Consider the following 12,554-nt stretch of genomic DNA (forward strand, 5'->3'; position numbering starts at 1 on the left):
TGTATGCTCTTGAAGGGCTCCCATCTTCCCATAAATGACTGCAAAAATACTTCCCTATGGTCAAGTTGTTATTTTTAAAGAATTTCATTATTTCTCTGTGACTGTTTGACTTCCTTATTTGATTGAAAATTGTACTCTATTTGCAGGCTGTCTGTCATTTAATTTTCTCTTTGGTCTTAAGGCCCATGAATTGACTGCCTGGCAAATGTTTATTTATAAATGAGCACGAATGATCATTTATTAAGGTAATAAGCATAGGTTAAATTTAGTGAGTAAGACATTATGCATTGTAAGTGTAGTGCTTTATGCTTAATAGAAGGAAATGTGTATGATAATTAATATGATACCCAAATGTAATTCAGAAATTGTGAAATAAAGAGTGAGCTTAAACCCACTCAAGCAGGATATTAAAGTGTCTTGACACTTAAACTAGAGGCTTCAAGAAAATCTCACAATAACACAGCAATGACACATGTTACTCATATCATGTATTAGGGATTTGTTTGCATTTTAAATTCTTCTCTTTTCCCATAAACTGACTTATTCTGTTGCTAAAGAGCAGTGTTGTTCTCTTGGCATCCATCACAGGGCTAAAATTTTGGCTTCTGGAGCACAGGTGAGTAGTCTGTCAGCAGGGACACCATGACAGCCTGGGATGACATAATAAAGAGAAAGAAATGGATAAGCATTAGCAACACTCTGCCTTAGGACCTAAAGCAAGAGAATTAGGTTTCAGTCTCTCACACCTAGAGTTAAACTATGTTTTCCCAAGGACATGATAAGAGAATAGTTCTCAACTGATACTCATTTTCGTTTGGACAAAAGACGGTTCTGAGGGATTAGACATACCCAAATATATTCATAAGCACCATGCTTACTTAGGACTCATTCCAGGTCAGAGACTGAAATGTGGAGTCATGGTGCTCACATGATTGGATGTTCCAGCCAGTAGTTGGAACATGCATACTGACTGGTACTGGCTGGTTTACAGTCATATAATCCCTTCTAGCTCCATTCCTCATGTTTACTCTGGTTTGGCCACTTGGAACCTAGAGAAGTTTGGGAGAAGCCATATGTAATAAGTGTAAACAATTCAGGCAGATAAATAATGCCTGGCCTCTGAATTTTTGTCCTCTGGAAAAGAGGGCTAGCTTTATAGACAAGAGTGTAACTTGGACTTGGGCTGTCAACCACAAATAGTTATTGTCAATTTTACCTTACTTGCCCCAATATCCATGCTAGTGACAGTAGAAAGTTATCAGAAACAATAATAGTGAACACACACACACACACACATCACACATCAAGTAATTTTTTGGATACTTGTCAGTATAGCATACTAAATAACTTATTATCTGTCAGTCAAAAATATTTACCTGCCACTAGGCTAGATGATTGGGTGAGTTAGAAATGAACTTTCGTGTATTATCTTATTTAATACAATGACCTTCTAAGGTGGGTGTCTGTCATCATTTAGAAATGAAAGAGCAGATAGGGCAGAAGTGGGTTTAAAGCTGAATTCTCCGGTTCTATTCTTTTTTGTATAGTTTTGGTGTTTTGTCACTTTTTAAGTTTTAAAAACAACATTTTCCAATTTACATACCAATCCCAGTTGCCATTCCCTCCCCTCCTCCTGCTACCCCCTCCTTCCCCTCAGCTAAGCACTGGGCTGAGCTCCCAGAGTCCAGTCTAAGAGAGGGAAGAGCAATAATATGAGCAAAGGGGTCAAGACAATTTGGGGGAAATGGGCATAGGTGGGTGACAGTAGTGTGGCTTGGACAATTTGTATGACTACTGGCAGTGGGAGCAGGATTTATACCTAATGCTTGAACTGGTTTTTTGGAGCTCATTCCCTATGGAGAGATACCTTGCTCAGCCCAGAAACAGGAGGGAGGACCATGGTGCTGCCCCAAATGATGTGACAGACTTTGTTGACTCTCCATGGGAAGCCTTACCCTCTCTCAGGAGTGGATGGGGGTGGGATGGAGAGAAGTTGAGGGAAGTGGGAGGAGGAGAGGGAGAGAGAACTGGGATAGGGCAGTCTGTGGGGCCACTGGTAGTGGGACCAGGATTTATCCCTAATGCTTGAACTGGCTTCCTGAAGCCCACTCTCTTTGGAGGGATACCTTGTTCAACCGACTCTCTTCTTAAGAAGCAATTTTAGGGCAGAGTAGTGGTGGTGCATGCCTTTAATCCCAACACTTTGGAGGCAGAAACAGGCAGATCTCTGTGAATTCGAGGCCAGCCTGGTCTACAAAGCTACACAGAGAAACTCTGTCTTAAATAAAATGATAAAAAGAAGCATCTTTGTTGCCTCTGAATTACATTATTCTAAACTTACTGTGTAAGTGTCCACAGGCTCCAGCAACAATACAGTGTTGTGTTTCAAAGAAGATTACCAAATATGCCTTAACAGATTTTGTTTTAATTGTGGGTATATGTATGCATCTCTGTGTGGGCATGTGCATATAATTGTACTTATTTGAAAGTACACACAGAATCCAGAAGAGAGTTCTGAAACCCCTGGAGCTGGAGTTAGTAGGTGGTTATCAGCTTTCCTTTGTGGAAGCTGGGAACAGAACTCATGTCCTTGGCAAAAGCAGTATGCACCCCTGAATGTACTTTTAATTAGCTAGCCCATGATGACTGGTTTCTGTACTTGTTATCAATTTAAGACCTTTTATATTATATGAAGTGGTAAGATACATGAACCACAAATAATGAATATAAGGTGCAGTTCTTCTGAACAGTTGGTGGTAAAAAGTGGGTTCCTCCTTGCTTGTCCTGGGAATCTCTGTGCTCAGATAACTCTTGCCTCATTAAATCCTCAAAACCATTGAAATCTGCTTCTTTTTTTTAGCCTCAGTTTTTTTCATGTGAGAAAATTTGATTAAATGAAGTTAAGATATTTCCTCAAGATCAGAGAACTAAATTTAAACCCAGACCAGTATCATGCATTGCCTTTCGAGAAAAAAGTGCTTCTAGTACATATTTAGGATATGTTGCAAGTACTCTTCTAGACATAGTGTAGAACATCACAGACCAGGCCATTATTCTTAGAAATTATCACTGTCTCTCATTTCAGTAGAAGAACAAGTAATAGACGAAGAAATAAAATATACAAGGTGTTACTTTTAGACAATAAACATTTAAAGTAGTTAAAAGGATGCCGAAGAATTAAGTAAGAGTGGATGACAGCCTAGGGAGGTGTTGGTAAAGAGAGACACTGATAAAATGGAAAAGGACCCAGGGAGGCCATTCTAGGACAAAAACATGTAACGGACAAAACTGTTTTAGCTCTTCTAGGGGTTATAGGTCTGCAATTTCAGTTTTCTTTTATTTCTTATAGTCATACAACATGTCAAACTGATCTTCACACACACAATTAGAAATGGGCAGTGTTGCTGGATAGACTCAAATTAAAAATTATACTTACATACAGATGTCAGCTAAACAATACTTTTTCTCTTTATTATAAGTATACTGTATAGAATATATTTATATTAAAATACATTGTTCATCTGAAATAGCAATTTAACTGGGCATAGTGCATTTAATCTGCCAATCCTAGCTTGGAGAGAAGTGAATGATTTCGAGTACTGTGAATTTTTTCCATATATATATATTATTTTTAAATTTAAATTTAAGTTATAAACAAGGTTGCTTCACATGTCAATTCCAGGTACCTCTTTGTTTCCCTCCCCTCCTCCCATGCCCTCCCACCAACCCCCCCAATATTCCCTCATTTCTCCAGGGAGGGTGAGGCCCTCCATGGGGGTGTCAATAGTCTGTCATTTCATCCAGGGCAGGGCCTAGACCCTCCCCCAAGAATTCAGAGTGAGAGTGCATCTCACATTGCTGGATGGGAGTCCAAAGTCCATTTGTATACGCGGGATAAATACTGATCTACTGCCCAAGTCTCAATAGATTACCTAGGCCTCCTCACTAACACCAACATTCAGGGGGTCTTGATCAGGTCCCATGCCAGATTCCCAGACATCAGTCTGGGATTCAATAGATAACCCTTGTCAGGTCAGCTGTTTCTGGGGGTTAAACCAGCCCAGTCTTAACCCCTTTGGTCATAAGTCCTCCCTCTTTGTCACTGGATTTCTTGAGTTCAGCTCAGTGCTTAGCCATGGGAGTCTGCCTCTGCTTCCATCAGCCACTGAATACAGGTTCTGTTTCCCAGACTCTCTGGCCATGGGATTGTAGGCTAGCACTCCCCAGATCTATGTCTAAAATCCATATATGTGAGACTACATGCCATGTTTCTCTTTTTGTGACTAGGTTACCTCGCTTAGGATGGTTTCTTCTAGTGCCATCCATTTGCCTGCAAATTTCAGGATTCCATTGTTTTTTTCTGCTGAATTGTACTCCATTGTGTAGCTGTACCACATTTTCTCTATCCACTCTTCGGTTGAGGGACATCTAGGTTGCTTCCAAGTTCTGGCTATTACAAATAATGCTTCTATGGACATAGTGGAACAGATATCTATATTGTATGAATGTGCATCTTTTGGATATATGCCTAAGAGTGGAGTTGCTGAGTCCTGTGGTAGGTTTATTCCCATTTTCTGAGGAATCTCCATACTGATTTCCAAAGTGGCTGTACAAGTTTGCACTCCCACCAGCAGTGGAGGACTGTTCCCCTTTCACCACAACCTCTCCAGCATAAATTGTCGTTGGTGATTTTGATTTTGGCTATTCTGACAGGAGTACTGTGCATTTTATTTGCAAAGGTTCCATACTTAAGGACCCTCCAGATAACAATACTATTAAGTATTTTCATTTTTAAAGGAGTTTCTTTAGGTTACTTTAGTAGTATGGGTTAAAAAATATAGACAGAGGGAAAAATATACCAGGAGTTTTGCAAGTATTGCTTTCTTACTAATCACATAAGAATACAAAACCAAACCTTCTGGAGAGGAAAGGGTGTCTTTTATTAATGTTTTAAAGTGAAAGAGCCTAAAAGTCTGTGCACTGTGGAGAGAATGATGTGTTCAGGAGAATGCTGGGAAAGCATCCATGGCAAAGTACTTAGTGTGGAGGTCTTAAAAAGGAACTGAATGAGCACACTTCTGCTTAAAGATCTTATACCTTCTAGGAACAGGCTCTACCTTCTGTGAGCATATACCTTCTAGTAGTCATTGTATGCATCTCAGACATGGAAGCAAGGTCATATCTTTTCTTCTTCCTTCCATTATGATTTTAAATGAAGTTAGATAGTAGAAAATCATTCCCCAGTGTGGAGTTGTTCAATAGAACTGTCTGCAGTGATGAAAAGACTGCCTTGCTATCTAATATGCTAGCCCCTAGCTCCATACAGTATTGAACACTTAATGTGGGTTTTGAGGTTAGTTTGACCGAGAAATTGAATCTTCAATTTATTAAGTTTAATATAAATTTAAATAGCTATGTGTACCTAGTGGCTCCTGGATTAATAGAACAATTGTAGGGTATTGTCCATTTAGAGCATTCTGTCAAAATTATCACAGCGGTGCTGAATCTAAAGGCCATTCTAAACAAGCAGAGAAGAATTTCACTGCCTGTAAAACAGGAATGCAGTCTAGATGATCTCTCAGGTCTCATTCTGCTTGCAAATGTTCTGCACTTTGAATTGTAACAGGCTGTGTGAGGGTTGCATATTATCCTCTCATATTTTCATTTCAAATTCCCCAGTGCCTGGCAGAGCATTTGGCAAAGCTTGGAAGCTAACATCATGTGACTGAAATGAACAGAACTCCAATGGACCTCCAAATCCTGCAGCATAGCCACAAGGAATACAGCCATGTGCTGCCACCTTTTCAGCATTCATGTCAAACTTCTTAAATAATCAGTTATGCCTTAACTGATTTATTTGGATCACCTTGGAACTTCAATTGCCCTATGATTAAAATAATGTGTGGCTTGGGCAGTATGTGAAGCCACTGGCAGTGGGACCAAGATTTATCCCTAGTGCTTGAACTGACTTTTTGGAGCCCATTCTCTATGGAGAAATACCTTCCTCAGCTTAGATATAGGGGAGAGGACCTTGGTTCTGCCTCAATTCATGTGCTAGACTTCATTGACTCCCAATGGGAGGCCTTACCCTCTCTGAGAAGTGGATGGGGAATGGGTAGGGAGATGGTGGTGGGATAGGGAGGGTGGGAGGGAGAGGGACTGGGATTGCCATGTAAAATGAGAAAAGGTTATTTTAAAAATAAACAATCAATAAAGATAAATAAATAAAATTATCAATAATAGTATTTCAATGATAAAAAAGTAGAGTCAGAGGGGAAATTTGACTGTCTTTTCCTAAGGTGAATGTTGGAGAGCGTCCATTTTTTATTTTTTTATCATCTAGATCTTTACTACTCAAATGGTGCTCCATAATACAATGGCACCTGAGTTCTCTAGGTCTTCATTAGAAATACCAACTCTTCAGCCCCATCTCAGAACCAGTAAGTCCAAACTCACCTAGCAAGATACTTGATGAGTGAAATGAACATTAAATATTCAGCGACTAGCCTAGATGACAGAGCAATTGCAATTTTAGCCAAAATAAGTGTCCCGCTGTTCACTGAATATTGCAAAGCAGTTTTAAGGCTGATATTTCTTAGCATATCGGTGACAAAGATGATCAATGGCTTCATCTGAAAGGGACTAAAATTTGACCTGAATTTTGGAAATGTTCTGTACCTATAAACACACACACACACACACACACGCACGCACGCACACACACACACACACACACACACACACACACACACGGTAAAACTCAAGCAGAGAATTACAATAATTTGGTTAAGGTATCAAGAAAAGAACAATAAAGGAAAAGATGAGAAGAAGGAAAGAGTAATTTTTGAATGCCCATTTTACACCAGGAACTGAATTAGCTTCACTGAACACAGACAAATTAAAATCGAAAAATCTGTAACACATTAACACTTGGCCAATAATAGTAGCTCCTTCTCACAGCACTTAAAATTTTGATTAAAATCGATGAATTTGGAAGGGGATCAATTTTTGTTCATTAAAACATACTATGTGTGCTAATAAGAATTACTGACTTATGAAGTTCCTGAGCAAAAATAGATACTAGGCTGGCAAAATGGCTCAGCAGGGAGGAGCTGAGTTTGGCCCCCAAGATCCACATGGTGAAAGTAAAGAACTGACTCTTGCTAAAACCTCTCCTGGCCTCCAATTACATGCCATGTTAAGTGTATGCCATCCCTGCACTCAGAAATAATTAAATAAAATATAACCTAATAATACAAATAGATGCCATATGAGCAATCAGTACAGTTGGATAGACTTGGTTGTTTATCTACCCGAAATCCTGGATTAGCCAAGTTGCAACCACACTTAGAGTCTCTTACCCTGCCCCCCCTTTCCTTACCATGATTGTCCACTTCCTATTTTCTGCCTCTGGGAACACTAATGACCGTGGAGAATAAAACACTTCATCATCCACTTCTTCTGGCTTCCTAGGCAAGCAGTGTAAAAATGTCCAGTCAGACGCAGCGACTTTAGCAGTCTAAAGAGACAGGGATAAGATCACATTTTAAGTATTAACATATATATATATATATATATATATATATATATATATAATCTTCTTCAGTATTTAACTGCGCATTTGTCCTGGCATAATGTTTCACTACAAAGTAAAGGGGCAGAGTGAAGCTCTAAAACACACTAGGGATAAAGAATTAGTACCTTTAATCTATGGCACTTTTGAATTGGGGAGATCATCATGCCAAGTTAAATCAGTAATTCACTTTTCTGGTATTCTGTCTAGCAGGGTAATGGACATTTTTAGTAATGAACTCTCCTAATATGCAGTTGATAGCAAAAGTTGCCAATACAAGGAAGTTACTCTGATGCAATGGTATTATATTTTGAGCCTTTTTCAAATTACAAGTTTCAGCATTTGATGCATACTTTTTCACAGATTAAAATAATTTTGAGGAAAGCAGTGAGGTAGGAGTACATTAAAAAGGGTTCTGAAAACTCTGCACTAGTTATTTTCCTCCCAATTCAAATTCGCTACCACTCGCAATTTTTACCCACAGTTAATTCCCCAAAGTACCATTCTCCCATCCATTTCCGTTTTTCCCTTATAGATTCAAAACTATATTGCCTCATGATTTCTTACCTCAAAATTACTGTCTTTGTACGGAAATTTTATTTCACTTTTAAGTTGAGAATAATTGAGCTTCTAAACTACTGGCAAAATGAGATTGAGTAACATTTATACTTGTCATACATCAGTAAAATTATTATTCTGCAAGCTTACAGTACCAGAATCAGACAATCACCCAAGGCAACAGGAGGCAAACCATAGGTAAGTTAAAATAGCTCCACCAAATATTTGAAACATATATGACAAAAGATTAACCACAGTGTACAAAACCTCCTAAATACAGTGATAGAAAACAAGTAAAGATATGATAGCAATGTAAAGACATAGAAATGGAAATGACCAATAAATATGAAAAAGGCTTAGCATAATCAGAAATAAGGCAAGTTTTAAAATGACAAGATACTATTTTATCTTTAATTTATAAGATACAAAATATAAATTGCTAAGATGTATGGAGAAAGAACAATAATATTCATCTAGAAGAGTTTAAACTATTCACCCTGTTGGAATGAACATCAGTGGGATTTAAAAAAGTATATAACACATCACACAAAAATTTTTCCTTCAGAAATGTATGATGGGGGTTCACACCCATGAGGAGGAGTGGACTGGGGATGGGCTGAGGGGAGTCAAGGGGGGTGGGAAGAGGGGTGGGAGAGAGAATTGTGGTTGGAATGTAAAATGAAATTTAGAAGAATAAATTATAAAATAATAAATAATTAAAAAGAAATTATTCTCTAGTAACATTTCACAAAGAAATATGAATAAGGTAGAATTGTTTGAAACTAGGATTTTAAATATATAGATTAATATATAAATAGGAATAATTATGAATAAATTATCATTCACTTGTACTTTGGAATTTTATGTGCAATATAAAATATCTAAATAGAATTAACATTTGGAATTGAGTTTTGGCTGGAAGGAAGTATCAGGGATACTGGTGATGTTTCTCCATCTAGATGCTGGGAATAAATCCACTTTGTGGAAGTGGAATCATCTTTTTACTTAGGCTTGTGCTTTCTTCTTTACATGCATGCTGTTCCTTCCTTCAAAAATGCCCAGGGGTTGGAGAGATGGGACAGCAGTTAAGAGGAGCCAGGTTCCATTCCCAGAACCTAGATGGTGGTTCACAACTGCCTATAACTCCAGCTCTAGTGGATCCAATGCTCTTTTCTCATCTCAATGGGCATTGAATGTAAGTGATACACAGACATACATGGAGGTAAAATACCCATAGACATAAAATAAGAATTTTACAAATTCAAAATATCTAAATGAATTGATAAGAAAAATCTAAATTTTGTCAAGTGAAAAAAGCAAGTGAGAATAATATGTCTAAGTACCATGTATCAAAAATCAAATCAGTATTCATATATAAATAGGCAAACATATGTAAATGTGCAGAAAATGACTGAAAAGAATCATATTATATAATAGCTATTTGTGAAAATAACTGCTGAGAGGTAGAGAGAAAGAAAAATAATCATGCTGTTTACAAAAGTTCTTAATGAATGAAACAGTTTTGCTGTGTTTTCCAAACTTCCATTCTATTTGATATGTAATGTAAAAAATTGTTTCTGTTACTTTATTCATACTTTTTCTGCATTTGTACAATCGTTTCTCCACCCCAGTGTGCTCCTGTGATTTGGGGTTTGCTTTCAACAGAGGTCCTCTAAGTGTGGCCCTCAAGTAGCAGAATTGCATCACCTAGGAATCAGATTGAATACAAATTCTTATGTGCATGATCTACTGTGTCAGAACCCCTGGGGTTGGGGCCACCCAGCTGAGGATTAGCAACACAGGGGCCATTCTGATGATTGTTCAAGATTGATGGAGGCAGAGAGTATATGGAGGAAGATCTAATTGAGTGATGGAGTTCTTTGCCTAACATGAACTAGGTCCTGGATTCTATTACAAAGTCCAACACAAAAGTAAGGGTTGAGGGAAGGAAGAAGGCAATCAGGAATAAAAGATTGATATGCAGCTTTTCTGATCTTCCCGGTAGGCATTAGATTGAAGTGGTGTCCCTTAGGGATCCCTAGGGAGAGTTTGCAAAGCTATCATAAATTTAAGAGACAGTAAATAAAAGCAAGAATCAACGTGGCAAGCACAGTTATGGGGCTCTCCTTATGGGAGAAATCTTAAGAAACTGTATGTTCTTGAAGAACCCAATGTTTCCAAACTTGCACACAGTAAAGCATTTTGGGACCTCTATTATTGTTAGAGGGGGGAATCTTAATTTTCTCTATAGCTGAGGTTTCACAAGTGTTTTTCCAAAGGATATCACTAATGTTTCAGAGGAGGGGGATCATTTTGAGACGCAGTGAGTTCTTAATACGGTATGAAAGGCCAGTCTACCATCCCTAAAACGAATGAGTGCGAAGGTGGTTCTAGTCTTTATGAATGCAATTAATGAACCTTCAAAGAAGCAGCATTTTATACCTTCATTGTAACCTGGTAACCCTGGAAAGCCTTAAGGCGCTTCTTCTTCTCTTCCTCTTGTCCCATACTTATCCAAGTGTCTGTAATTAATACATTGCCTCCGCGTGCTGCTTCCAATGGATCATTTGTCATTGTCAACTTGGTACCATTCTAGCATAGAGAAATTCACTGGTTAAAAAAACAAAAACTTCATGGGAAAGTGAAAGTCAATTCAAGTATTGTAAGTAAAGAGCATACCTCCTTGGCATACTGCTCTGCCAGCTTGACTATATTAGGATCTGGCTCATAACCCTATAAGAAGAAAAATAGCTGTTATTTAGGCAATTAGATAGTTTAGTTACATATGACACTATTATATCATTTACCTACCACATATCTAATGGCTTAAAACCAATTAAAGCTCAAGAACAGTCTCTCTCTTTGCTTTTAAAAAGATGTTGCATGTTCCATGTTCAGTAGAGAACATTAGCTTGCGTGCTGTCTTCTGACCTTTAAAAAGGCAAATAAGTGTTCCATATTTCCTGTACTGTCTCTGTCTTCCTCAGGCGTAAAGACAAATATAGAGCATGACATTTTCTACCTCATGACATACCTCTCTTTGACATTTTAATGGCATAAGAGGGTTAGGTACATAATTGTACAGCGTAGTGCATTTTTATCTGTGCCTTTGTGCACATGGCTTTTCCTCACCCATTCCATTAACAATTTTTTGAAGTCTCAGTTTGAATGCCTGCTCCCCAGAAAAGTCCTCTGTGACCAAGCAAGCTAAATACTAAAGGACTCTTGCATTACTCTTTTCCAAGGGAGTGTGACTTGTTTTGAAATGTCATTGATACATGTGTTTAGAATTATTTGGAGAGGTAAGCAAGTTGCCTATAAAGAGGTACTCATTCTTAGAATTAAGTGATTTTGCATCCTGGGGGTCTTGTCTACTAATGGACATTCTGCGAGCAACAAAAGTGGCTAAAGATATTGCTATGCTGTGATGAAGAGCTTTCCCCAAACTCTTGTCTGTTTTGTACGTAACAGTGTGAATTGTTTAGTACTTGCTTCTTATGTCAAAGCTCATTAAGAGTCTCCAGCCCCTCTGGCTACATTTCCCCACTGCCATGTCCTTTAATTCTTCTCAATGTCCTGTCACAGGCAAGCTGATCTTCTTGGCGTCCCTGTACACATTTGGTCCCTTTCTGTCATTCCAGCCTTTCAACTTTGAACACCTCCTTCAGGTGAGTGTCTTCCTCAGAACATGTCAGCTCACGAACTCAAGTTGCATCTCCAGTTCCTCAATATAGCACTGTGTCTGTTCAAATCCCACGCTTATGATTACCCTCCTCCATCATCCTCAGTTTTGAATACTTAGCATTTATTATGAATCAATTTTTATACATGATTGTATAAAATCATGGATTCATGATGAATATTGTGATATCCCCTTCACACCCCCACCAATATGGATAATCATGATTAAAGGTCTTACTATTCTCAGTTGCTATGGCGGTGCCCGAAGGTGGCCTCATCTGTTAGCCCCCTTGGGACACTGACTCAGCTACAGAAGATCACCTCACTCAAACAAACATAGCCTTCTAGAACCCCATATATTCAAGGAGTGATTGATAGGAAGATATGAAAACCAGAGCCTCTCTGCCCAAGTTCAGACAGTATTAAGTGGCCATTCCATATAGAAAATGCTCTGTAGGTCGACTGAAACTGTAGGTTGGGAACCACATCAGCTTCTCCTCCTGAACACTCCTGTGTCTTTACTCAACCCTTTTCCACAATCATTTATTTCAAGGACATATACTGTCATGGGAATCTTATATACCCTACACACTGAACTCTCAGATTCTGCTTTTCAAGAGCCTCAACTTGTTATAGGCATGCTCAGATTCATTCATTTGAAAGCTGGCTTCTTTAGAAATACTTATCTATCACAGTTTGACCATCATCAAATTATGGAGGATAGAAACCACCAAGATATTGA

At 38.4% G+C, this 12,554-nt stretch overlaps 1 protein-coding gene across 2 annotated transcripts in view; it reads right to left on the bottom strand.

Moving 5' to 3' along the window:
* Positions 1-466: 466 nt before the first annotated feature.
* Otc (ornithine transcarbamylase) overlaps positions 467-12,554 on the bottom strand; it is a 103,085-nt gene continuing 90,997 nt past the window's right edge. For both annotated transcript variants that reach the window (XM_040733691.1, XM_040733692.1), the window contains 4 exons: positions 10,811-10,864; positions 10,574-10,723; positions 7,382-7,519; positions 467-650 (listed from right to left, as the gene is read on the bottom strand). In XM_040733691.1, the coding sequence (XP_040589625.1) occupies positions 591-650; positions 7,382-7,519; positions 10,574-10,723; positions 10,811-10,864 (402 nt within the window). In that variant the 3' untranslated portion in view covers positions 467-590. The remainder of the gene's footprint in view (positions 651-7,381; positions 7,520-10,573; positions 10,724-10,810; positions 10,865-12,554) is intronic.

The sequence above is a fragment of the Mesocricetus auratus genome, unplaced genomic scaffold (genome assembly GCF_017639785.1).
Source record: "Mesocricetus auratus isolate SY011 unplaced genomic scaffold, BCM_Maur_2.0 Super-Scaffold_100033, whole genome shotgun sequence".
Lineage (NCBI taxonomy): Eukaryota > Metazoa > Chordata > Mammalia > Rodentia > Cricetidae > Mesocricetus > Mesocricetus auratus.